Raw genomic sequence first — 27,735 nt, forward strand, 5'->3', positions numbered from 1 at the left:
AATTTAGCTTGGTTCTCAATTGTATTGGCTACCTGACACTTGTCATAAGCACACTTTTTCTTCTTTAACTTAATTTCTATCTCCTTTGTCATCCAGGGAACTCTGGATTTCTTTGTCCTACCCTTCCCTTTTGAGGGAACATACCTTGACTGTGCCCAAACCATCTCCTCTTTGAAGGTAGCCCATTGTTCAGTTACTGTTTTTGGTTCCAGTCCATCTGGATCAGCTCCGTTCTTGCCCCATTGAAGTCCACTCTGTGCCAGTTGATTACTCTTACTCTGGATTGACCAATATCCTTTTCCAATGTCATCCTAAACCTTATGATACAATGATCACTGTCCCCTAAATGTTCCTCCACTGTCACTTGATCTACTTGTCCCACTTCATTCCCAAGAAGCAGTGCCTCCTTTCTTGTTGGACTGGACACATATTGCATTCTCCTGAACACAATCTACGAACACTAGTCCCTCATTGCCTTATACTACCACTATCCCAATCTATATACAGATAATTAACGTCTCCCATTATAACTACTCTACGATGATTACATCTTTCTGTAATTTCCTTGCAGATTTGTGCCTCTATATCCTTCCCACTAGCAGGTGGGTATATAACATGAGACAATGTAATTACACCCTTCTTATTCCTTAGCTCTAGCTAAATCGATTCTGTTCTTGAATCCTCTGACACATCCTCTTTCTCCAGTACAGCAATACTCTCCTTAATCAAAAATGCCACCCCTCCTCCTTTTTTCTGAATACTTTGTAACCAGGAATATTTAGCACCCAGATCTGCCCTTCCTTAAGCCAGGTCTCCATTATCGCTACAACATCATAATACCACAAGGCAATCTGTGCCTGTAACTCCCCAATTTTATTGACTATACTCCATGCATTCACATACATGCAGTGTAACGCTGATTTAGATTTCATTACTTGCTCCCTTACTCCGACTCCATCTATTAACTTACTATTCTCTATCTTAGTGCTATCTGCCTCTTCCAACATTCTGTGTACCCTGGTATTACTTTCTAATATTCTCTCCTGGTTCCCACGTCCCCGCTGAGTTAGTTTAAACCCTCCCCAACAGCACTAGCAAAACAATCCACAAGGAACTCAATCTTGGCTCTGTTCAGATGCAACCCGTCTTGCTTGTACAGGTACCATCTCCCCCACAGCCAATCCCAGTGTCCCAGGAATCTAAAGCCCTCCCTCCTGCACCATCTTTCCAGCCACACATTCATCTGTCTTATCTTCCTATTTCTGTACTCACTTGCAGGTGGCACTGTGAGTAATCTGGAGATTACTACTTTAGAGGTCCTGCTTGCTAATTTCCTACCTAGCTCCCTAAATTCTGATTGCAGGACTACATCATCCTTCCCACCTATGTCATTAATAGCAATGTGGACCACAACCTCTGGCTGTTTGCCCTCCCCCACAAGAATGTCCTGCAGCCGTTCTGTGACATCCTTGACCCTAGCACCAGGGAGGCAAAAAGCCATTCTGCAGTCACGCTGATGGCCACAGAAATGCCTGTCTGCTCCCTTAACTAAAAAATCCCCCATCAGTACTGACCTTCTGCTCTTCTTCCTTCCCTCCTGTACAGCTGGGCCACCCATGGTGTCTTTGAATATTGGATCGATAGACTCTTGATAGCAAGTAGGTGAAAGATTATCAGGGGTAGGTGGCCGGTATGTGGTAGTGTGGCACGTCTTAACACTGAAGACCGAACGAACACACAGACAGACACACACACACACACACACATAGAAGGCGCTTTTTATTCCTTATTCTACATCTGAGGGAAATGCATCTGAGACTTAGCACACCCTACTGTCATTTTTTTCACTTCTTTTTAACTAAAATGTCCTTTTACGAACAAAAGCATAAATGTTAAACACAAACATATGATCTCATTGAAATGAACAAATCTTTTACAGGGCTTGACAGGGTAGCTGCAGGAAGGACGTTTCCCCTGGCTGGGGCTTCTAGAACCAGGGGACACAGTCTCAGAATAAGGGGTAGGCCATTTAAGACTGAGGCGATGATTCTTCATTCAGAGGGTGGTGAATCTTTGGAATTCTCTGCTCTAGAGGGTTGTGGAAGCTCAGTTGTTGGGTATATTTAAGACAGAGATTGATAGACCTCCAGATATTAAAAACATCAAGGGATTTGGGGGTAATGTAGGAAAATGGCTTTAAGGTAGAAGATCAGCCGTGATCTAGCTGAATGGCATAACAGGCTCAAGAGGCTGAATGGCCTACTCCTGCTATTTCTCACAATCCTAGTGCTGAGATATCTGTGATCCTCAATTCTGGCCTCATGTGCATCCTTGATTTTCATCGTTCCACCACTGGTAGCCATGCCTTCAGCTGCTGCCTAGCCCCTAAGCTCTGGCATTTCCTCCCTAAATCTGTTTCTCTACCTCCTTCTCCTCCTTTAAAAGCCACCTGATTGACCAAACTTTTGCTCACCTATCCTAATATCCCCTTAAGTAACTCAATATCAAATTTTGTTTGATAATTGTTCCTGTGAAATACCTTGGGAAGTATTACTACATTCACAGTGCTTTATAAATGCAGGTTGTTGTTGGTATAGAAGTAAAAAAATGAAATATCAAGATCCTTAAAATTACCTCAAGGATTATAACTAAATTGGCAGAGACAGAGCACTTGGTTATTTTACCTTAATAGTGAAATAATATCCAGGCAGCTTTGCCAAGAACTTCACAAGGCTCAAGATCTAAAGAAACTGCTTTCCATTTTGGGTGTGAACTATGACAACTAGCATAAAAGCCACGAAAGGAAAAAGAAATGGTAGCATTAAAACTGCCAACACTTAGATATAGAAGAATTCACAAAAACACACAAGCAAACATCTTTAAATTTTAACAGGAAAATCTAAATATACCACTAAAAAAACTAAACTATTCCTTATTTAGTACTGACTTAGACTGAAATTCAAACTTACCTTGTTGCCAACCATATTTTGGCTCTGGTGCAGCCAATGATGTCATGCAGCTCTTGGTGAAGACTTGAATTGGTCCTTTGTTTGGAGTCAAAGTAGGATCGCAGTAAATGAAGTGCCTGAATAAATTAAAGCAAAACAACAAGTTATTGACTGCAGCGACAACCAGTGGTTAATTTAACACAATTCCAATCATGGCAGTACACAAATGTGTGACAACTCTTCAGCAATTGCTTGACATTACCTTGAAAGGCACACAACAGAGTGTGAGCTAAAGCTAAAGGTAATTACAATTTGTAATGAACCTCATAGAGGTTTAATGCATCATGATGGCCTTTCATTTATTTTTTTAAATTTCCAAAGCAATATCCATGTGAACATCCTTCAGGGAAGGAAATCTGCCATCTTTACCTGGTCTGGCCTACATGTAACTCCAGGGCTCACAGCAATGTGGAACTCTTAACTTCCATGTGAAATAACCTGGCCCCACTCAATTGTATCAAACAGCTAGAAAGAGTCTAATAAAAATAAAACTGAATGGACCAGCCAGCATCAACCTTGGCATCAGGTATGACAAAAGTACACCCTATCCAGTCGACCCTGCAAACAGTCTGGAGACTTGTGCCAAAATTAGGACAGCTGAACCACAGGCTACTGAAGCAACAGCCTTGCATAGTCATGATCTCAGAATCATATTTTTCAGCCCATGTCCAAACCTCCATCACCATGCTTGGGTACGTCCTGTCCCATTACACCAGCAGGACAGACCCGCCAGAGGTAATGGCAGAGTGGTATAGACAAGTCGGAATTACCTTGGGAGGCCAAAATATTAACTTCAGACTGGGAGTCTCATGGTATCAGGTAAAACATGGGCAAGGAAACCTCCTGACGATGACCACCTACTGCCCTCCCTCAACTGATAAATCAGTACTCCTCCATGTTGAACACCACTTGGAAGAAGCATTGTGGGTAGCACAGGTGCAGGCTTCAATGTCCATCACAAAGAGCAGCTCGTTAGCACCACTACTGACTGAGCTGGCAGAATCCCAAAAGACAGAGCTGCTAGACTGGGTCTGCGAAGGTGGTGAGGGAACCAACAATAGGGAAAAACAAACTTGACCTCATCGTCACAAACTGTCGGCTGCATATGCATCTGTCCATGACAGCATTGGTAGGACTGACCATCACACAGTCGTTATGGAGATGAAATCCCCCCTTCACATTGAGGACACCTTCCATCAAGTTGTGTGGCACTATCTCCGTGCTAAATGGGATAAATTTCAAACAGATCTAGCAACTCAATCCATGAGGCACCGTGAGCCGTCAGCAGCAGCAGAATTGCACTCAAACACAATCTGTAACCTCATGGCCAGGCATATCCCCCATGCTACCATTACCATCAAGCCAGGGGAATCAACATTGGTTCAATGAAGAGTGCAGGAGAGCACACCAGGAGCAGCACCAGGCATACTTAAAAATGAGGTGTCAGCCTGGTGAAGCTACAACACTGGACTACTTGCACGCAAAACAGCATAAGCAGCAAGTGATAAATATAGCTAAGCAATCCCACAGCCAACGGATCAGATCTAAGCTCTGCAGTCCTGCCACATCCAGTCGTGAAGGGTGGTGGACAACTAAACAACTCACTGGAGAAGGCGGCTCCACAAATATCCCCATCCTCAATATAAAAGCAAAAAACTGCAGATGCTGGAAATCGAAAACAAAAACAAAAATAAAAATACCTGGAAAAACTCAGCAGGTCTAGAAGCATCTGTGGAGAGGAATACTGTTAACGTTTCGAGTCCGTACGACTCTTCAACAGAACTAAGGAAAAATAGAAGAGAGGTGAAATATAAGCTGGTTTAAGGCGGGGTGGGACAGGTAGAGCTGGATAGAGGGCCAGTGATAGGTGGAGATTGCCAAAAGATGTAAAGCAATGAAGATGAACAAAGCAAAAGAGAGAGGCGGAAATCCTATCGGAGAGAACAGCAATACTTCTTCAAGGTAGGCATTCCTTGAAGAGAAGTGGCAGTCAATTAAACACTAAGATAAAGGCAAAAAACTGCAGATGCTGGAAATCCAAAAGAAAAACAAAAATAAAAATACCTGGAAAAACTTAGCAGGTCTGGCTGCAACGTTACAAACGTTAACTGTATTCCTCTCCGCAGATGCTGCCAGACCTGCTGAGTTTTTCCAGGTATTTCTATTTTTGTTTTTGTTCCCCATCCTCAATGATGGGGGAGCCCAGAGCATCAGTGCAAAAGATAAGGCTGAAGCATTTGCTACAATCTTCAGCCAAAAGTGGCGGGTGGATAATCCATCTCAGCCTCCTCCGGAGGTCCCCAACATCACAGATGCCAGTCTTCAGCCAATTTAATTTACACCACGTGATCAAGAAACTGCAGAAGGTGGATAGTGCAAAGGCCATAGGCCCTGACAATATTCCAGCAATAGTACTGAAGACTTGTGCTCCAGAACTTGCTGTGCCCCTAGCCAAGCTGTTCCAGCTACAACACTGGCATCTACCCAGCTATGTGGAAAATTGCCCAGGTATGTCCTGTACACAAAAACAGGACAAATGCAACCCGGCTAATTAACGCCCCATCAGTCTACTCTTGGTCGTCAGTAATGGAAGGGGTCATCAACAGTGCTATCAAGTGGCATTTGCTTAGCAATAACCTGCTCACTGATGCCCAGTTTGGGTTCCACCAGGGCCACTCAGCTCCTGGCCTCATTACATCCTTGATTCAAACATGGACAAAAGAGCTGAACTCCCGAGGTGAGGTGAGAGTGACTGGCCTTGACATCAAGGCAGCATTTGACCGAGTGTGGCATCAAGAAGCCCTTGCAAAACTGGAGTCAATGGGAATCAGGGGGAAAACTCTCCATTGGTTGGAGTCATACCTAGCACAAAGGAAGATGGATATGGTTGCTGGAGGTTAGTCATCTCAGCTCCAGGACATCACTGCAGGGGTTCCTCAGGGTAGTGCCCTTGGTCCAACCATCTTCAGCTGCTTCATCAATGACCTTCCTTCCATCATAAGGTCAGAAGTGGGGATGTTCGCTGATAATTGTACAATCTTCAGCATCATTCACGATTCCTCAGATACTGAAGCAGTCCATGTCCAAATGCAGTAAGACCTGGATAATGTCTAGGTTTGGGCTGAAAAGTGGCAAGTAACATAGGCGCCACACAAGTGCCAGGCAATGACTATCTCCAACAAGAGAGAATCTAACCATCGCCCCTTGACGTCCAATGGCATTACCATCTGAATCCCCCGCTATCAACATCCTGGGAGGTTACCATTGACCAGAAATTGAACTGGACTAGCCACTAGAGCAGGTCAGAAGCTAGGAACCCTATGATGAGTAACTCATCTTCTGACTCTCCAAAGCCTGTCCACCATCTATAAGGTGCAAGTCAGTAGTGTGGAATACTCTCCACTTGCCTGGAATGAGTGCCGCTCCCACAACACTCCAGAAACTTTACGGCATCCAGGACAAAGCAGCCCGCTTGATTGTCACCACATCCACAAACATTCATTCCCTCCACCACCAACGCACAATAGTAGCAGTGTGCACCATCTACAAGATGCACTGCAGGAATTCACCAAGGGTCCTTAGACAGCACCTTCCAAACCCACAAACACTACCATCCAGAAGGACAGGGCAGCAGACAGATGGGAATCCCACCACCTGGAAGTTCCCCTCCAAGTCACTCATCATCCTGTCTTGGAAACATATTGCTGTTCCTTCACTGTCATTGGGCCAAAATCCTGGAGCTCCCTCCCTAACAGCACTGTGGGTGTAACTGCACCACATGGACTGCAGCAGTTCAAGAAGGTAGCTCACCACCACCTTCTCAAGGGTAACAATGGATGGGCAATAAATGTTGGCCCAACCAGCAAAGCCCACATCTCGTGAATGAATTTAAAAAAAAAAGATTTGGCAGCTCAAAATGGCACCCATGAGGCACTGTGGGCTATCAGCATCAGCAGAATTGTATTCAACCATTATCGGCAGTTTCATGGCTCGGCACAAATACAGGAGAGCATACCAGCAGCCGCACCAGGCATACCCAAAAATGAGGTGCCAACCTCATGAAGCTACAACACTGGATGCATGCCTGCTAAACAATGGAAGCAGCATGCGATAGAAAGAGCTAGGCAATCCCACATCAGACAAGATCAAAGCTCTGCAGTTCTGCCACATCCTGTTGTGGATAGCGGTGGACAATTGAACAACCAATTAGAGGAGAAGGCTCCACAAATATCCTCATCCCTGATGATGGCAGAGCCCAGCAAGTAAGTGCAAAAGACAAGTCTGAAGGAATTACAACCATCTTCAGTCAGAAGTGTCGAGCGGATGATCTATCTTGGCTCCTCTCAAAGTCCCAATCACAGATGCCAGTCTTCAGCTAATTCGATTCACTCTACATTAAATCAAGAAATGTTGCAAGGCACTGGATACAGCAAAGTATATGAGCCCTTTAACTTCTTGGCAATAGTACTGAAGATTTTGCTCCAGAACTAACTGCATCTCGAGCCAAGCTGTTCCAGTACAGCTACCAATCTGATATCTACACAACAATGTGGAAAATTGTCCAGGTATGTCCTGTCCACAAAAACCAATCCAGCTAATGACTGCCCCATTAGTCTACTCTTGATCATCAGCAAAGTGATGGAAGGTGTCATCGGCAGTGCTATCAAGGGGCAGTTACACAGCAATAACCTGCTCACTGATGCTCAGCTTGTGTTCCTCGGGACCACTTGGCTCCAGACCAAAACATAGACAAAAAAGCTGAATTCAAGAGAAGTGAGAGTAATCGCCCTTGACGTCAAGGCAGCATTTGACAGAGTGTGGCATCAAGGGGCCGTATAGTAAAACTGAAGTCAATGGGAATCGAGGGAAAGGCTCCACTGGCTGGAGTCATACCTAGCACAAAGAAAGATGGTTGTAATTGTTGAAATCCAATCATCTCAGTCCCAGGACACCGTTGCAGGAGTTCCTCAGGGTAGTGCCCCAAGCCCAAACATTTTCAGTTGCTTCATCAATGACATCCATCATAAGTTGTAACGACCTTTGACCCAGAAGCAGCACAAGTAGGAAAATTTGTAATTTCTTTAAAAGGTGTGTGGAATATGAAATTGGTTTTAAGAATATTTGAATATTTGAAAAGGACTTTTAGGAGCTTACGATAATTCTAAAGGGATCGGTGGTAATTTCTTGAATAATAAGAAATACTGGTTCATGTGACCTGGCAACACTTGATCTGGAAGCAGTATCAACAGGAAGGAAGTTAACACATGAAAACCCTGTGGCCAGACACAAAGAAGAGCTGCAGACAAAGGAGGGCTGCAGAAGAGAGGAGAACAGAGAAGGTTCAATTAAAATAAGTTATGTGCGCGTAATACACTTAAACAGGACACAAAGCTGGAGACAGGATTAGAGCAGGGTTTGTGAAGTGGACAATTTTATGCTGCTGTTGCTTCAGTTTTGCCAAAGATGACCAGACTACTAACAAGGTTTATTAAAGTATGGGGTAAAGGAGCCTCTGGGAATCAGCGTCATCAAGGTTGTCGCGAACATAGCCTAGGAGGTTCTGCAGGGGTATGTGGTTTGGGTAAAGACCATCTCCGGGACCTCAGATGGAATATGGTTGCCAGTGAACCAGACTGGAGGACTGAATCGACTGAGTGGGAAAGTGAGAGATCCTACGTACCAAAGACAGAGTTTGAGAACTTTGGAACTGCAGTGGTGCCACATATCTGCGGGGAGTGATGGGTTGCTGGTGGTTGTGTAAGATGTATCATTATTGTATTGATTATTTAAAGTGAAACTTACATTTTTATTTGACGTATCATTTGCCTGTTAATTCATGTATTAGTTGCGTTAGTTCTGATTCAGTTAAAGTAAAATTTACAAAAAGTGAAAGCTTCTGGGTGATTTTGTTATTTGGGGATCGTTTGATAAAATTTGTTTTTTGGTGTACGGTTCCCCCACGGGGATCGTAAGAAAGGTCATTAGTGGGAATGTTGGCTAATTATCACAGAGTGTTCAATACCATTCGCGACTCCTCAGATACTGAAGTAGTCTGTGTTCACATGCAGCAACACTTGGACAACATTCAGGCTTAGGCTTATAAAGTAACATCCACACCACCCAAATGCAGGCAATGACCATCTACAACTATAGAGAATATAACTACCTCCCCTTGACATTCAACATCAACACCCCGGGGGTGGTGTTACCACTGACCAGAAACTTAACTGGACCAGCCATATACTTTGGCGACATGAGCAGGTCAGAGACTGGAAGTTCTGCCAACATAACCTCACCTCCTGAATCCTTTTTTATTATTTGTTCTTGGGATGTGGGCATCGCTATGCTAGGCCAGCATTTATTGCCCATCCCATTGCCCTTGAGGGCATTTTAGAGGCGACCATATTGGTGTGGATCTGGAGTCACATGTAGCCCAGACCAGGTAAGGGCAGCAGATTTCCTTCCCTAAAGGACATTTGTGAACCAGAGGGGTTTTTACAACAATCGACAATGGTTGCATGGTCATCATTAGACTTCTAATTTCAGGTTTTTATTGAATTCAAATTCCACCATCTGCTGTGGCGGGATTGGAACATAGGTCCCCAGAGCATTTCCCTGGGTCTCTGGATTACCAATCTAGTGACAATACCACTATGCCACTGCCTCCCCCCTTCTATGAGGCACAAGTCAGAAGTGTGATGGAATACTCTCCACTTGGATTCAACTGCCTGGATGAGTGCAGTTCCAACAACACTCAAGAAGCTTGAAACCATCCAGGACAAAGCAAGCTGATTCACTGGCACTCCCTTCACCACCTTAAAATATTCAGCCCTCCACCACCAATGCATTATGGCAGCAGTGTGAACCATCTACAAAATGCACTGCAGCATTTTGCAAAGTCTCCTTCCATAGCATTTTCGAAACCCACAACCTCTACCACCTAGAAGGACAAGGGCAGCAGATGCATGGGAACGCCACCATCTGCAAGTTCTCCTTCAAGCCATACACCATCCTTATTTGAAACTATACTGCCGTTTCTTCACTGTTGCTGGGTCAAAATCCTGGAACTCCCTTCCTAACAGCACTGTGCATGTATCTACACCAGATGGACTGCAGTGGTTCAAGAAGGCAGCTCACCACCACCTTCTCAAGGGCAACTAGGGATAGACAATAAATGCTAAAGTGAATCCCACATCCCGTGAATAAATAAAAAAAGGAACAAAAAATGTGCCAGTTATGCAAGATGCAAACTTAAATGGCCAAATATGGTTGTGAATAATAATAATCAATAATCAAGAAGGCAGCTCACCATCACCTCCTCAACAGCAATTAGAGATGGGCACCAAATGCTGGCCTTGCCTGCCATGCTCACATCCCATGATGGAATTTTAAAAATTATGCAGTCCAATGATGCCAGCATGCAGCATGACCTGGGCAACATCCAGGCATGGGTTAATAAGTGGCACATAACATTCACACCGCACAAGCACCAGGCAATGATCACCTACAAGAAAGAAGATAGCTACCTTTCTTTGACATTCAACAGCATTGCCATAATTGAATCCTGCACCATCACCATCCGGGGGACCGGGAGGTTGCCATCATTGACAAGAAACCCAACTGGGCCAGCCACATAAACACTGTAGCTACAAGAGCAGGTCAGAAGCTGGGAATTCTGTGTCAAGAAATTCATCTCCTGTCTTCTCAAAACCTGTCCCCCATCTACAAGGTACAAGTCAGGGGTGTGCTGGAATACACCCCACTTACCTAGATGAGTAAAACTCCAACAACACTGAAGAAGCTGACAAAAAGTTTGGTTAGTTGACTGCTTAGTTTTAATTCTAATTGGCAGTTTCAGAATTTGCTATGAAAAAGTTTTTTTTTTAAACAATTTAGTCGGTTGTAGAGTTAAATTTAAAGCTCCAGCTGAATAAATTTTGATCATTTTGTAACAGCTGTGTTTTTTTTACCCTCTACATTTAAGGTATGATGTTTTTGCCCATATAGGTGACCAATGACAATGTTCAAGAATGAGTACCAACAACTTCCCTCCACCTTGTTCCCCAGCCAGCCCATCCCCTCAACGGATCTACTCCGAGTGACAGAAACAAGTATTCCTGTTGAGAAAAAAGTACAAGTTACATCTAATAGAGAACCCACAGCAACCGGAAGTGGCTGAAGACGTGCTTTATTAAAATACTCTCCAGAGTATAATGAAATGATCATATCCCATGCCACATACCCAATCTTTTATCAATCTTTGGGCAGGTAAATGCTACAGAAAATAAATTTGATGGAGAGGAGGAAAAGAAAGCAAAACTGGCATCACAGACAAGTGTTAAGTGTGCAGGACACTTCTGAGAATAGAGAGAAATGGTACAGTGAAGTAGCTCTGTAACAGAATCTCAGAGTGCACAGTCTATCTGTCACATCACTCAACTGATATTTTCTTGATCTATGGAATATGTGGAATAAAGAGTTCAGATAAAATCCATAATTATTTGGCAAGGTGATGAAAGTTTGGACTTGTTTCTTTGTCAATGGATTTGTACATTGTCCTAAGTTCTGGTTACTACCCATAATATAAAATTTCATCATATTTAGACATTGTACTAATTGCAACAGTCTTATACAGGTAAAAAGAAAATGTTTAGGGTTCATTTGCAAGTCAATTAAGGTCAGAAGCAAAGCTTATAACAATATAATTACACATGATTGTTGTTAACATCACCCACACCAGTTGGTGAAGTCAAGACTTTCCTTGCTGAGAAAATTTATTGACTTTGTTCAATGTCAACACTCCTCTTCTATTTTTACTTAGTTCTATTGAAGGGTCATTCGGACTTGAAACGTTAACTGTGTTCCTCTCCGCAGATGCTGCCAGACCTGCTGAGTTTTTCCAGGTATTTTTGTTTTTGTTCAACACTCCTCACCTCCAGCCAGTGTCCTAGCTATCCCCCATTTATGTGCTGAAATGCCCATCACTTGTTTCCTTAACAATGTAGTTGACATTAACAAACCTTAACAATGTAATTGATAAGACATTGACATTAGTCACAGTGGTAATGGGGGTGGAACTGCTAGTGTTTGCTATCATTAGGCCACTGAAATTGACAGCAACTTTAGGAGTTCACACATACACAGAATAACACACAAAACCAGAAATTGCCATTAATCCTTCAACGCTCCTCCAGAGGGTGCACTGTAAAACCATCACCACTCATCCTCCAACTGCACTCAGTGAATGGGCGAAAACTTTCACTTTTATGCCGTTAATCTTAGTGTAAAATCCCTTGAAAAAGTTATACCTTTTTGAATGAGGTTTAACCGTTTTTTAAACAGTGTACTAACTTCACAATTACTGCTAATCACCCTCAGTCACCCTGAAAATCTAATTTATATCTATGGAATTTCTTGTTTAAAAAAATCCACATATTTTAAAAATCATTTTGTCTTTAAGTTTATTTATCTTTATTTTAGCTTTGATCTTAATCCAATTATTTGATTATTAATTTCACAATCTAAATATTTAAATTAAGAGTAAAGGGATTCTGTGCTTTTAACTTTTTGTTTTGCAGTCTGCGAGAATATTTCAATGTGATTGGCTGCTAACTCAGCTTCGTTTGGATTCTAATAACACTCTGTGGTGCCATTTTGGTGAACTGGTTGGCTTATATCCTTGACACATGGTCAAAGTAGCAGAGCATTATGCTGGATGCCTGAAGACCCCCTTGATTTGGCATCAGATTTGAATTACACCAGGAAAGAGGAAGTCACACCACAGAGATTGTTATATCTTAGGCAGCCACAAATGATATTATTTCCTTGCTGACTACAAAATCTAGCGCAATCTATTGAAATATGTCATCCAAATAAAAGAACAAATTATAGTTTAACCCATCAACTTCATAGGTGTACAATGGAAATACAACAAACTTTTGTTTGAATCCATCAAAATCTTGATCAGTTGCAAAACTAAATCTAGAATCACAAAAATTCTACATAATCTAAACTTTTTACTAATCCTCCTAAATGACTGCTGGCATTAGGGCAAAAAGGTGGGTTATTCAGGCTTCTGCCATGCTCGTCATTCCATGCCAATTCTAAATCCTTGTAAACATTAGCACAGAGTAGATAAATATTAATCAGAGTGGCATAATAGTGGCAAAAATAAGTAACTGTCATTGACGAATTACAGAAATATGACTTTCATTTATATAGCATCTTATCACATTACTCAAATATCACAAAGGATTTCATAGTTAATTAATAACTTTGAAGTGCATTGCTCCCATTTAGGCAAAAGAGGCAGCCACTCTGAGCAAGTTCCCGCTTAACAACAATGAGCGGAATAATCAGGTAATCTGTGGTGATACTTGTTGAAGGAAAAGTGTTAGCCAAGACAACGGGAAATACCACACTTTTCTTGAAATGGTGCATGGGTCCCACACATGTCAACCTTGTTGGTAGCATTCATACATTTGAATCAGAAAGTTATGGGCTCTAGCTTCACTCAAAAGACCTGGTACTCCAGTGCATATCTAAGGGAGTGCTGCACTGTCTGAGCTGCCATCTTTCAGATGAAATTTTAAAATGGGGTCCTGACTGCCTACATGCATAATACTCTGCTACTTTGGCCTCTATCCTTGACATATGGTCCATCAGTTCACCAAAATTATACCACAGATTGTTATTAGAGGCAAAATTAAAATGAGTACACTAAAGATTTCCTGTCTTTCATTAATCAAAAACATTGCTGAGACACCAATTTCCTACAGTATAACAGTGAACAGTGACTACACTCCAAAAGTATTTCATTGATGGTAAAATGCTTTGAGACATCCAATGGTCTTAAAAAGTGCTATATAAAGGCAAGTCTTTCTTTTTAATATATTGGAGCATTTTAAATTACATCGCAAGATTTCTCAGCAAGGAAGGGTCAGCTGAAAAGGCTGTGAAATACTGGATGCTGCACTCTGTTAATCTAGACTGACTGTCCTTGTACAGGATATGAGTTTGCACCTGGCATGCTCTAAATTTTATACTTACATAGCATGGACATCTGCATTTAGATTCCAATTTTCTTCAATAATTTGTTTAAATGTTTCATTGAGTCCCCAATTCACTTTAAGGTCAAGTGTAATAAAATTTTCTGCTGCAGCGTTGTTAGCTATTAGTGGTCTAAAACATATTGCAATATCAAGATCAGATCTTTGGGTTATAACTTTCAATGGTTGCAAGAGGTATTAACGATAGTGATTCAGTCACTCTAAGTTTGCTTTTCATCTTATTATGTGATATCGTACAAAAGATGTTTGTGTCTGTGTGCATTATATTTGAGTTTTTATACAGATTTAAGAGATAGGGGGCAGAAAGGGATGGGAAGATGAAATTGGTATCTATGTGAGTCTTGATCATGCCATAAGAAGAACATAAGAACTAGGAGCAAGAGTAGGCAATTCAGCCCCTCGAGCCTGCCTCGCCATTCAATACGATCATGGCTGATCTCATTTCGGCCTCAACTCCGATTTCCCGTCCTCTCCCCATAATCTTTCAACCCGTTACTAGTTAAAAATGTCTATGTCCTCCTTAAATTTATTCAGCGTCCCGGCAACCACTGTACTCTGAGGTAGTGAATTCCACAGATTCATGACCCTTTGAGAAAAGTAATTTCTCCTCATCTCTGATTTAAATCTACCACTTCTTAGCCTAAAACTATGGCCTCTCGTTCTAGAATGTCCCAAACATCCATTCCACGTCTACTTTGTCTATCCCCTTTAGCATCTTATATACCTCAATTAGATCTCCTCTCATCATTCTAAATTCTAATCCTAAACTGCTCAAGCTCTCCTCATAAGACAAGCCCTGCATCTCTGGAATCAATCTAGTGAACCTCCTCTGAACCGCCTCCAATGCAACTGCATCCTTCCTCAAGTAAGGGGACCAAAACTGTGCACAGTACTCCAGGTGCGGTCTCACCAATGCTTTGTACAGTTGCAACAACACTTCCCTATTTTATACTCTATTCCTTTAGCAATAAATGTACCAAAATTCCATTTGCCTTCCTTATTACCTGCTATACCTGCATACTAGCTTTCAGCGATTCATGCACCAGGACACCCAGATCCCTCTGCACTGAAGCATTCTGAAGTTTCTCTCCATTTAAATAAGTCACCTTTTAATTCTTCTGACCAAAATGAATAACCCCACGCTTATCCACATTAAACTCCATCTGCCAAATTTTGGCCCATTCACCTAACCTGTCCATATCCATTTGTAAGTTTCTTATTTCTTCATTGCAACTTACTCTTCCACATATTTTGGTGTCATCTGCAAATTTAGCTAAAGTACCTTCTATCCCTGAATCCAAGTCATTAATATAGATTGTAAATAGTTGGGGCCCAAGGACCGAACCCTGTGGCACCCCACTAATTACAGCTTGCCAACCAGAAAAAGACCCATTTATCCCAACTCTCTGCTTTCTGTTGGTTAGCCAATCCTCTATCCAAGCTAATATATTACCTCATAACTCCGTGTGATCTTATCTTGTGTATTAATCTTTTGTGCACCTTATCAAAGGCCTTTTGGAAGTCCGGATATACTACATCACAGGATCCCCATTATCCACTTTGCTTGTCACATCTTCAAAGAACCCTAGCAAATTAGTCAAACACAATTTACTCTTTATAAAATCATGCTGACTCTGATCGATTGCATTTTGACTTTCTAAATGCCCCATTACTACTTCCTTAATAATGGATTCCAACAATTTCCCAATGACAGATGTTAAACTAACTGGTCTATATTTTGTATAATATAATATATATTGTGTCATATATGACAAAAAATGGCAATCAACTGAAAAGGCTTACAGATTTTTCTTTGTGCCATTTCTATGTCCTCATCATGTAGGTAAGAAGTGAGCAAAAGCAGTTACAATCTGAGAAAGGAAGCATAGGGACATTGTGAATTAAATTACTTGATTAAAAGTACGTGAATAAGCTCTAGACAAGTGGAAGATCCATTGTTCAAGAAAGTATTACAATAAAAAATGTGGTTTAACACTCTTTGGTGGGTCTTGGATTGGATCTCTGTTTCGTGCTAATATCAGCCTGAGCAACAGGAGAGCCGGTATAATTCTTTACCCAGGCTAGGAATAGGGAAAAGGATTCTACCTGGTCATTCCTGATGGAAAATGCATTTGTGCATACATCAGGCTAGGATGGGACGAAGCCTAGCTATGAAGCCCCCTAAAAAGCAGAGCCTTTGGGACTCACTAACTTGCATAAATAGGGAATAGCCAGTATTATAGCTCAACCTTTAAGAAACATTTTTTTCTCATAATCACGAATTAGAGATTTCCATAAGAGAGAACAACCTTTTATATTATAGCTCTTAGGGGAGTTTCTTTAAATTTACTTTTAAATGACACCGCAAATCTCTCAGTATCAAAAGGGAAGCGCATGTAGCCATGACAAATTAGCCATTGTGCATGTGCATTGTAATGGTAAAATGAAGCCACCAATCAGTAACATCATGATATGTAACATTTACAATGATGTTATGAAGGGGCATGCCTAGATTGTGCTGCTACCAGTACAGTGCTTTCAATTGGCTCAATAAAAATTATTTTTCAAACTGTCTGCCTAACGATGGGCCAAGTTTGGCTTCTTCTGGCCACTGGTAGTAAGCGAATCAGGCTACAGGAGCCAGAGACTTATGAATGTAGAAGTGACAAAAATTGCTATGAAGTGAAACTCGTACCCTTATACATGTGGTATAATTATCACACACAGATTTAACAATTAACAGCTGTTACAAAATATTCCTCATTGACGATGCCCATCATGCTTTTCTGAAAGTCAGAAAATACCACACTATCAGTAAAGGTATTCAGGCTAAAAAATCCTTGATCAGATTTATTACCTGATTAAATAATAGATGGCAAATGAAATGGCAGCCAGGTTTGAAACAACACTACACTTTTTAAAAACAAAACAAAAGTAGAACTAGCCCATTAGGGATTCATATAGCTTTTTTGAAACCTATTTAGTAGAGTCCAATAAGTGACAGAACTTCTGATTGAGTGTCAGGGTTGTCCATTGGCAGATTTTCAAATCAATGATGTCTGTGGATGATGCAAAACCCAGATTATTCATAAACTTTTGACTATTTGCTAGACCTAATCCTAAGCAACCAGAACTGCAATTGCTTGCCTTAGTTCATGTTGTCCATTATTCACCTATTCCCTTGTTGCAAAATAAGAGATTTTATTCGTTCTCACTAGTCTAGCCACAGTAGTATCACTCTCTGAGTCAGGAGGTCTTGCTTTCAAGACCCACTCCACAAACTTGTTAACATGATCTAGGTGCACACTTCGTGCACTGTCTGAGATGCCACCTTTTAGATAAAGTGTTAAACTGAAGTCTTATCTGTCCTCTCAGGCAAGCGTGAGTGATCTTGTGGCACTAAATGAAAAGCAGAGAAGCTCGGTGACCAACATTTTTTCCTCAACCAACATAATTAAAAACAAGCTATCTTGGTTAATTATATCATTGATACTTGTGGAATTTAGCTGTGCACAAATTGGTTGCTTACATTTACGATACTTGATTATACTTCAAAAGTACTTCATTGCCTATGAAGTGCTCTGGGATGTTCTGAGGTTGTAAAAGGCAAACAAATGCAAGTTTTTTCTTTTTTTTAAGGCGCCAAGTGTCTGCATGATGGATGCGAAGTTCCATGCTGCTTTATTTTCCAAAGACACAGCCAGCTGAAGCAGATTTCTAAAATCAACTTTACCCTGTCTGACATCATATAAAAGAAATGCAGAAAATCTCTATTTTGTCATAGCCAATGAGGCAAAGTCCTGCTGCCCATCGAACCATATCCCAGCAAAAGCCAGTGCCTTCCTGTGATGACTGTATTAGGCAAAGGAAAGGTTAAAAACAGTGGTTTATGAGGTTTCTGTTGGCACACCGATACTTTGTTAGTTCACGCAGAATTGTAAGGTAGTCTTTGTTAATTTGCTCATGCGTTCTAGTTCTACAGGATCACATCACTGCTGGCATAAATTTAGTGAATGTTGCAGAATATCAGATTACATGGGTTTAAATCTAACATTACTGAATCTAACATTACATGGATTTGGAAATGAAAGGAACAAGGAACACCTAACTCAGGAATTATTGTATATGGAATTTTTCTTAAATGCAGGACCCTGGAGAAAAATAAATTCACTCTTACCACCAAGCTGGAACCAATTCAAAGCTATTTGGCAAAAGGAATCCAAAGTTCAGGTGTACACAAATTGAAGCACTGAACCACACCTTTACGGTTAAATAATACAGCCATGAGACACTTTGTTTTCTTGGATGGAGTACAATGGAATCCTTGTCAGAGAACAGTTCTTCCTTACTACCATTTCACAACATGGTGGCCAATATTAAAAGTTGTTTACTAGATTCATACAAATTGTAACCCAACTGGCAGATAAAACCTGAACCAAACAGGACCAATAATGTTTCAAATATTTCAGTTTCCCTTTTATAAACATGAATATTGAGTCCAGATTTTTTAATTGATGTTAGCTTAAGGCTGGTGGTAACCCATTTAAAATCCAAGTCAAAAATCCAGGCTTCAGCCAATTTAGCCTCCAAATTTAAGGGGATAGATGTCACCATCATTGGAATTTGAACAGGCCCAATCCTTCACCACGACAGCTTTGTGAAGGGAGAGGACTTCTGGCCAGGATACTGCTTTGTGTGTGTACAATATCATTATAGCAACAGTAAAATTCCACTACAAACTAAACAAAAACCATTATATCTTTTCAATATCCTGGAAATATACAGTGTGCCATGGCTCTCTGATTAACCAATATCACAAGTAGATCACTTAGGAATAAAAATAAGCAGCAGTGGAGTCAAGTAAGTCACATCGGCTACAAATTTGGGCTCTGTAGTGCTGCTGAACCACGGAAGTCAAAAATGGCATTGGTTGCAGAGCCAGCTAGTTACACTCACTTTCGCAGCATACCATGCTGTGAATCTTGCTTGAGCACCATATGCCAGAAGCGTCAGAAGAGTTCTTATCGTGAAATCAAACAACCCTTCCCGGCTGACTTGACACTCATTTCGCAACTTGGTCTGCGCGTATGCACTGAATTCCTGTGCCAATCAATCACAGCTGAACAGGCATTCAGCAGGATGAGAGGACCACCAATAGCATTGTTTAAAGAGCCAGCCACCAAATTGCAGGTGAGGTAGTTTTAATTTATTTCTGCTGTGGCAAGGTTAGTGAAGTAATGCAGATTGTGTTTGAGACTGGTTGGTCTCCCACATTCTACTCTCCATAAACTTAAGGTCACCAAAACTCTGCTGCCCATGTCTTAACTCTCAGAAAGTCCCATTGTTCCCTTATTAACCCTATGCTCGCTGACTGACCTTGCCTCTCAGTCAAGCAACGCTTTGACTTTAAAATTCTCATCCTTGGTTTCAAATCCCTCCATAGCCTTGCCCCTCCCTATATCTGTAATTTCCTCCAGCTGCACAATCCTCTGAGATATCAAGGCTCCTCTAATTCTGGCTTCTTATGCATTCCTAATTATAATTATAATCCGCCAATTGTGGCCATGCCTTCAATTGCCTAGGCCCTAAGCCCTTGAATTCCCTCCCTATACCTCTCTGCCTCCCTTTTCTCCTTTAAGACACTCCTTAAGACATAGCTCTTTGACCAAGCTTTTGGTCATCTGACCTAATATCTCTTTATATGACTCAGTGTCATACTTTGTTTTATAATGCTCCTGGAGTGCCTTGGAATGTTTCATTATATCAAAGGTGTTATATAAATATAAATTGTTGCTGTTGGTATTTTGGAGAGCTGCTGCATACATTCAGGGAGGCATTAGGATTTGATGACCCCACTTTCCAGAGTTTGGCCGCTGCCATTGTTAGTGCATCTGGTTCTGCAATGTGCAACTTTAAAACGTCTATGCCTCCTCAGTAAATTCTATAAATGATAACTGGAGTAGGTACAATCTACAGTGACATCAGAATGCTTCCAAGGGTCAGAGTAGAACAGACTGTGGGTTGTCTGACACAGGAATGTGAAAATTTATATTGTATATATAATTAAAGAAAACACAGAGCTGGAGGCATGTTAATGAATCTACTTATTGGGAAGAATTTTCAGGTTGGTGAGTGGGGGCAAGGCCTGCTCGCCGACGTGTAAAATGACATACGGTGACGTCGGGCAGGCGTCCTGATGTCGCCGCGCGTCATTTAGATTTTCAGTTCGGTGGGCGCACAGCCTACTCAGCTGCGCACCCGCCAAACTGTCAAAGGCCTATTAAGGCCTGTTTAAAAACTAATTAAGACAGTTAAATGAGTTGCTCGTCCAACCTTAAGGTTGGTGGGCAGGCGAAGAGCCCAGTCGGCCTTCGCATTTTTCCTGAAACCTCATCCACGAGTGGGATGAGGTTTCATGAAGTGTTCTACAATTCAAAAACTGTCACATGAGGGGACATGTTTTAAAAGTTTTTTTCCTTTAATTTAAATTTTAAAACCTCAAACTGATCTCCCTGAGGCACAGAGGTGCCTCAGGGAGATTTCTGCGCTCTTTCGCGCACATTCGTGTAAAAGTGCAGGCCCAGATCAGAATAAGGAAAACACAACCAATTCTAAAGTTTAACGTCCAGCAGTTCAATTATTTATAACTGATTTTGTTGCAATGTCACATTCGTAGTGTGCAACGTATGATAATGAGAGAACTTGAGCTGTTGGTAACTTAACAGACTAAAGGCCATGGATTGGCATGTGCTAGTCCAATGACTTTATCAGCCAGTTGATCTTTGCTTACCAAACGGAACTAAACCTGCTCTTCAGAAGAAAGTGCATATGCAGTTTATCTTCAATTAAAGTGGACATCATGCTGCATATTAGCACGCATTATGAAGAGCTCTGCATTCCAACGTCTGATTTGTCTGGTTAACTCTTTTTCATAATGTTGGGAAAATTACAGTCCTTGTCACTGTATCCTGGATTAAAACAATGACAGGGCAAGCATGTGCTGTAATTTACAAGTTAGTTCAGGACAGATCCTTTACATAGCACTGTCACTGATAATTGCAGATGCCTGCTATGTATATCCTAAATAACATATACTCAGTATTTCATCAGCACTCCCCCACAGATCCCTTTAATCATACAACATACTGGGGTTATCATCCCTTGCATGCCCATTCTGAACTATGGCTGGGAGCAGAAACAAAACTCCAATTCAAATAAAGTTACCCAGAGGGATTAGTTTCTGTTGCTATTGGATTTTACTGTCATGCTTCCAGCTGAGGCTTTAGTGAGCTCTCTGTTAAAAATACACCACTTGCTTCCCACATGCATTCCAATGATTCAGCTTAGCAATAACTGATATTTTACTTGGACTCTGTATACAACTGAAGAGTGACCCCAGAGTTTCTGGAATTAGTACTGACAAGCTGATGTAAATCTCAGCATATATAACTGCCAATGGCTTTCTGAGTACACACTGTATGAGCTCTGCTCCAAGCACCTTGACAGATGGGCTACAGCTGAAATACATTCAGCAACACATTGCACTGTGGGCAACACTGCTTTTATTGGTTTTGTTGACTTAAATTGCAATTTCAATTCATTTATTTTTCCAAGCTTTTCATTTCTCGAGAATTAATAGGCTGCCTTTATAGGGAGGCAACTTTTAAAGTCTGTTGAAACAGCTAACTGCTGCTCCCCCTTTCTAGAAATTGACTCCTAGTTTTGTTAAAAGCAAAGGAATAACTTTATAATGTAAATTACAACATGCAGCACAGTGAAGATAAATGTTAACTGGCAATTTAAAAAGACATACACCAATCATTTTAATTGCCAGAGTAACATGCTTAAAGTGTGTATTTTTATATTCTTGTAAATGTGATCGTTTTGCACACTGGAGTGCTTTATTGCAAGTTTAAAATGTCTATGCCCCCTCAGTGAATTCTATAAATGATCACAGGGGTAGGTACAATCTACAGTGATGTCAGGATGCTTACAAGGGTCAGAGTAGAACAGACTGTGGGTTGTTCTAATTTAGCACGTAGGAATGTGAATATTTATAGTGTACACATCACTAAAGCAAACACAGAGCCGTAGGCATGTTAATAAATCTACTTATTTTGAACCAAGATTTGGAATAAATTAAAGGATCACGACACTTTGAAAATGGTGGGTGCGATGGCAGTTCAAATAATTTACCAGCAGCTCTGACCAGTTTGTGGCACACAGGCCTGAGCTGGTTGCATACAAAAGAGTGCATAATCAGGCTAACAGAATCTCACAAATATGATTTTGAAGGAAAAAATTCCAAGTTATGAATAGACATTTTTGAGGATAAAAGTCGAAGGAAAACACTGCAGTAACTTTCTGTTTCATTTTACAGGGTTCCAAGCAAGCTTCACAATGGTGTTGCATAAGGTTCCAAGTTCATAATATTCTCCTTCTCTCACTAGGAAATACATTTTTATAAGCGTTTTAGTGATCAGTGACAATTTTAAAAGGGATTTCCTTATGCGTTGCGGTTCTAAAAGAGTTAGCTGCAGATACTGGATGTGCTAGCTGTGATTTTCCAAAATTCCTTGGATTCGGGAACAGTCCCACTAGATTGGAAGTTGACAAATGTTACACCACTTTTCAAGAAAGGAAGGAGGGAGAAAACAACGGACTACAGGCCAGTTAGCCTAACATCAGCTGTTGGGGAAATGCTAGAATATGTTATTAAGGAAGTCTTAACAATGCACTTAGAAAAGCATAGTATAATTAAAATAAGCCAACATGGTTCTACGAAAGGGAAATCCTGTTTGACAAATTTATTGCCTTTTTTTGAGGATGTAACTAGTAAGGTAGGTAAAGGGGAACCAGTAGATGCAGTATATCTGGATTTCCAAAAGACATTTGAATAAGATGCCACGCACAAGGTTAACAGACAAAATAAGGGCTCATGGAATCGAGGTAATATATTAGTACGGATAGAGGATTGGTTAACGGGTAGAAAAGAGAGAGAGTGGGCATAAACAGGTCTTTTTCTGTCAGTGAATAGAGGAGTACCACAAGGATCAGCGCTGGGGCCTCTGTTATTTACAATCTATATTAATTACTTTGATGAAAGATAGAGAGTAATGCAGCTAAGTTTGCTGATGATACCAAGCTAGGTGGAAAGGTAAGCTGTGGGGAGGACACAGAGAGGCTGCAAAGTGATATGACCAGGTGAATGGGCAACAAGACGGCAGATGGAGTATAATATAGGGAAGTGTGAAGTTATCCACATTGGTCGATAGAATACAAATGCAGAACATTTTTTTTAAGTTAAGAAATTTGTAAGTGTTGACGTTCAAAGAGACTTGGGTATGCTTGTACAAAGAACGCAGAAAGTCAGCATGCAGGTGTAGCAAGCAACTGGGAAGACAAATGACACGTTGGCCTTTATTGCAGCAGGATTGGAGTACAAGAGTAAAGAAGTCTTGCTACAGGTTTACAGGGTTTGGTGGGACGGTATCTGGAATACTGTGTGCAGTTTTGGTCTCCATATTTAAGAAAGGGTATTACTTGCTTTGGAAGTGGTACAGTGAAGGTTCACCAAATTGGTCCCTGGGATGAGGGGTTTGTCCTATGACGAGAGGCTGAGTAAATTGGGCTAATTTCTGTGGAGTTTAGAAGAATGAGAGGCAAACTCATTGCAACTTACAAAATTCTGAAGGGGCTTTTTCCATGCAGTATTATCCCTTTCTTTAGTTAATCAATCCCGCCTTCCACTATGTCACAGGTGTTCTCCTTTGTTCTTTCTTTTACCAACCACTCCCCATTTTCTTACTTCTGCACTGACACAGTTAAATCACTAACTTCTTCCAGATCTTATGAAAGGTCATCAACTTGAAATGTTAACAGTTTCTCATTCCACAGATGCTGCCAGGCCTGCTGAGTATCTCCAATATTTTCTGTTTTTATTTCAGATTTCCAGCGTCTGCAGTATTTTGCTCTTGTCTTAGTTTGAGACAATCTTACTTCTCATGAGTTTCAGCCTTATTCATAAAAACATTAAGGAAATGATTTCTCAGCTAAGGCAGTAAATATTTACTATAAGGGAATTCAGTGATGGAAGAACAGAGCTGTAATGTGCACAACAACCACCACACCTGGCAAGAAGCAGGACATCCAGTAACAACAACTTATATTTATATAGCACTTTTAAAATAAAATCAAAATCCCTACTCACTTCTCAGAGGCATTATAAAACAAAATATGACATGCAACGTATGTATATATGTACAGGTCCTTCTGCTTTAGATTTATACCCTGTATTTTTTTATTGTCTCTCCACGTTCTTCCTATCAAGGTGAATCAATTCATACTTCTTTGCATTAAATTTTATCTGCCACTTGTCCAGCCATTCCACCCCAACCTATCTATGGGCAGAATTTTGCCCTTGATGATCGGGCGGGTCCCACTGGTGGGCGGGCAGCCGATCGCTGCCGCCGAAACAGCCCCCACCGCCATTTTAAGTGCAAGGGCGGGAGGGATTCCCCAACTGTCAGAGAGCGCTTACAGCTCCCTGAGATTAAGTGCTGCCTCAGGGAGAGCGCTGACAGTGTTTGAAACTTTAAAAATAGAAAAATAAAAAAATTATTAACATGTCCCCCTCATGTGACAATGTCACACAAGATGGGACATGTTATTAAATATCACAAAAACTGTCCGCCCGCCTTCCTGAATATTTAAATGGGGCGGGATGACGTTGGGCTGTTGGGCTGGCCAGGAGCGCCAGCGGGCTTCTGAAAAAACATGAAACCTCATCCACCGCCCCCAGCTCACTGACGGAAATATTCTGCCCTATGTCTTTTCAAAGTTCTACACTATCCTCCTCATGGTTCACAATGCTTCCAAGTTTCATATCATTTGCAGATTTTGAAATTGTGCCCTGTACACCTAGGTCTAGGACATTAATATATATCAGAAAGAGCAGGGGTCCTAACCCGATCCCTGGGGAACTCCACTACAAACATTCCTCCAGTTCGAAAAACATTCATTAACTTTGTTTCCTGTCACTCAGCCAACTTTGCTTCCATGTTGCTACTGCCCCTTTTATGCCATGAGCTATAACTTTGCCCAGAAGTCTGTTGTGTGTGAGTGAGAGAGAGAGAGAGAGAGAGAGAGAGAAAGGGAGGGAGAGATAGGAAGAGGGAGAGATGATCATTTAAGTAAAAATATTTATTCTTTAGCAGTTTACTGTCTGTATGCATTTGTTTAAAATATTTGATATGGAAATGGAATGCTTCAGGTACAAGCGAGGCTCCATGTTGGTATTTTGCATTAACAAATGTGTGGATAAGCTTTGAAGAAAAGTAGTTCCAGCATAAAAATAAACCACCACTGATAAAACCCGCAGCACGTTAGTTTATTTTTTTCTAAATCAATAACTGACTGAACTCCAGCTTTTAAAAGCACACTATGTACCACTGCTTGCTACACAGGCAAAGTACAGTGACATGACTGATTTTTGTTTATTTTAGTTGATTTGCTAAAGGTCAATGAGATGAAATGAATAAAGCCCTGCAACAGAATTTAAGCCTCAAGGTAAAATGGAAAGTGTATGGAGTACCTTTTATGAAAGCATTCCAATCTATTTTGAAAAATTGTACCTCCATAAAAATAATTTTTGGTGCTATTTTTTTGCAAGCAGATAACCAGAATGGTTTCATGGGGTTAGGTGTCCTTAGATTGGATCCCAAGTCAATCAGACTATGCAGTTCCTATGGGTTGAGGAGACTTGACTCAGCAGGCTTCTATTTTTTCCTTTTCTATTACTTTGAGGCAAATATTTGATAACTTAAAATATGTTTGGAAAGATGTATTATTTCATTATAATAACATGCAGAATACTTTTCTCCCCCTTTGGTAGTGGTGGGGGAATAGTTTTCAACATTTCAATCAATAATGGTATCCAGGTATTCAGGAAAATTGAGAAGGAAGCATTGCTACATTATCATCAGGTGACGCAAAGTTGCTGATTTACTGATAGGTCCATCAAACAACATCTCCTTGTCTCAAGAGAAACAATAATACCTTGACACCTATGGTAAAAGCTAGTTACTAAATATGTGTCAACCTTCATAATCAGTTACATTTTTCCAAGTTTTTTCCACAAAAAGTGCTACAGCCACATCATGTTGCAGCCTTTACATCTTACCAACAACCAATTTCATTTATAACAATGTAATGAAATGGCCCAAGGCATTGTATAGGAGCATTAAACAACACAATTTTAAACCAAATTACATAAGGAGATATTAGGCCAGATGACCTGAAGCTTGGTCAAAGAAGTGGGTTTTAAGGAGCTTTTTAAAGAAAGGAAAAAAGGTACAAGGCCTAAGAGATTTGAGGAAGAATTTAACATAAGATATAGAAGCTGGATAGGCCATTTGACCCTTTGAGCCTGTTCTGCCATTCAATATAATCATGGCTGACCTTCTACCTCAACTCACCTTCTTGCACTGTCCCCACATTCCTAAATTCACTTAGTGCTGTACCCAAAATTCTGTTAAGCTCTGAAGTGAATATACTCAACAAGCTGAGCATCCACAGCTCTATGGCGTACAGAATTGCAAAGGTTCAGAGCCTTTTAGGTAAAGAAATTGTCGCCTAAGGCAATCCCCTCATCCCTGGAATCAGTCTAATGAACCTTTGTTGCACTCTGTCTACAGCAAGTACTTGCGTTGTTAGATAAGGAGACTAAAACTGCACATAGTACTCCTGGTATGGCCTCACCAATGGCCGATATCTAAATGTAGTAACAGTTTTTTACCCTGTACTCTAACCCATTTGTAACAAAAGCTACCATATCAATTGTCTTCCTAATTGCTCGCTGTATTTGCGTGGTAACTTTCTTTGATTCATGTACAAGGACAGCCAGGTTCCTCTGAATGTGAACATTTCCCAGTCTGGCCATTCAAAAAGTATTTTGCTTTTTTATTTTTCCTACCAGAGTGGATAACTTTTATTTTGCCTGTTGTATTCCATCTTCTTGCCCACTCACCCAACCTGTCTATATCCCGCTGCAGCCTCATTGTGTTCTCCTCACCATTTACTTTCCCACCTAACTTTGTATCGTCAGCAAACTTAGAGACTCTACATTCAGTCTCATCTATGCCATTAATATGATTGTAAACAGCTGAAGCCCAAATCATGATCTTGTGGTGCTGCTAGTTACAACCTGCCAACACAAAAATGTCCAATTTATTCTTACTCTATTTTCTGTCCAGATTTGATAGAGATGTTCAAAAGAAGGGAGATTGAATCTGCTTCTGCCACACTCTCAGGCAATGCATTCAAGATCCTAACCACACGTTGTGTAAAAATGTTTTTTCTCATGCCTTCATTCCTTCTTTTGCCAATCACCTTAAATTGCTATCTTTTGTTTCTTCACCTTTATGTCAATGGGAACAGTTTCTCCCTCTCTACTCTGTCCGGACCATGATTTTGAAATCTCCTCTTAATCTTTTCTTCCCCAAGTACAGCCTCAGCTTCTCCAATCTACCCATGTATCTGAAGTTCATCATTCTGTTAACCATTCTTATTAATGTTTTCTGCACCCTATCTAATGCTTCACATCCTTCTGAAAATATGGCTCCCATAATTGGATAAGCTGACAAGCCTGTTACGTGACA

The 27,735-nt window shown here is 40.9% G+C and overlaps 1 protein-coding gene across 2 annotated transcripts in view; it reads right to left on the reverse strand.

Annotated features, from left to right (window-relative positions):
- thada (THADA armadillo repeat containing) overlaps positions 1-27,735 on the reverse strand; it is a 423,827-nt gene that overhangs the window by 153,956 nt on the left and 242,136 nt on the right. For both annotated transcript variants that reach the window (XM_078557163.1, XM_078557162.1), the window contains one exon: positions 2,970-3,085. In XM_078557163.1, the coding sequence (XP_078413289.1) occupies positions 2,970-3,085 (116 nt within the window). The remainder of the gene's footprint in view (positions 1-2,969; positions 3,086-27,735) is intronic.

Source organism: Cetorhinus maximus, chromosome 14, assembly GCF_964194155.1.
Source record: "Cetorhinus maximus chromosome 14, sCetMax3.hap1.1, whole genome shotgun sequence".
NCBI lineage: Eukaryota > Metazoa > Chordata > Chondrichthyes > Lamniformes > Cetorhinidae > Cetorhinus > Cetorhinus maximus.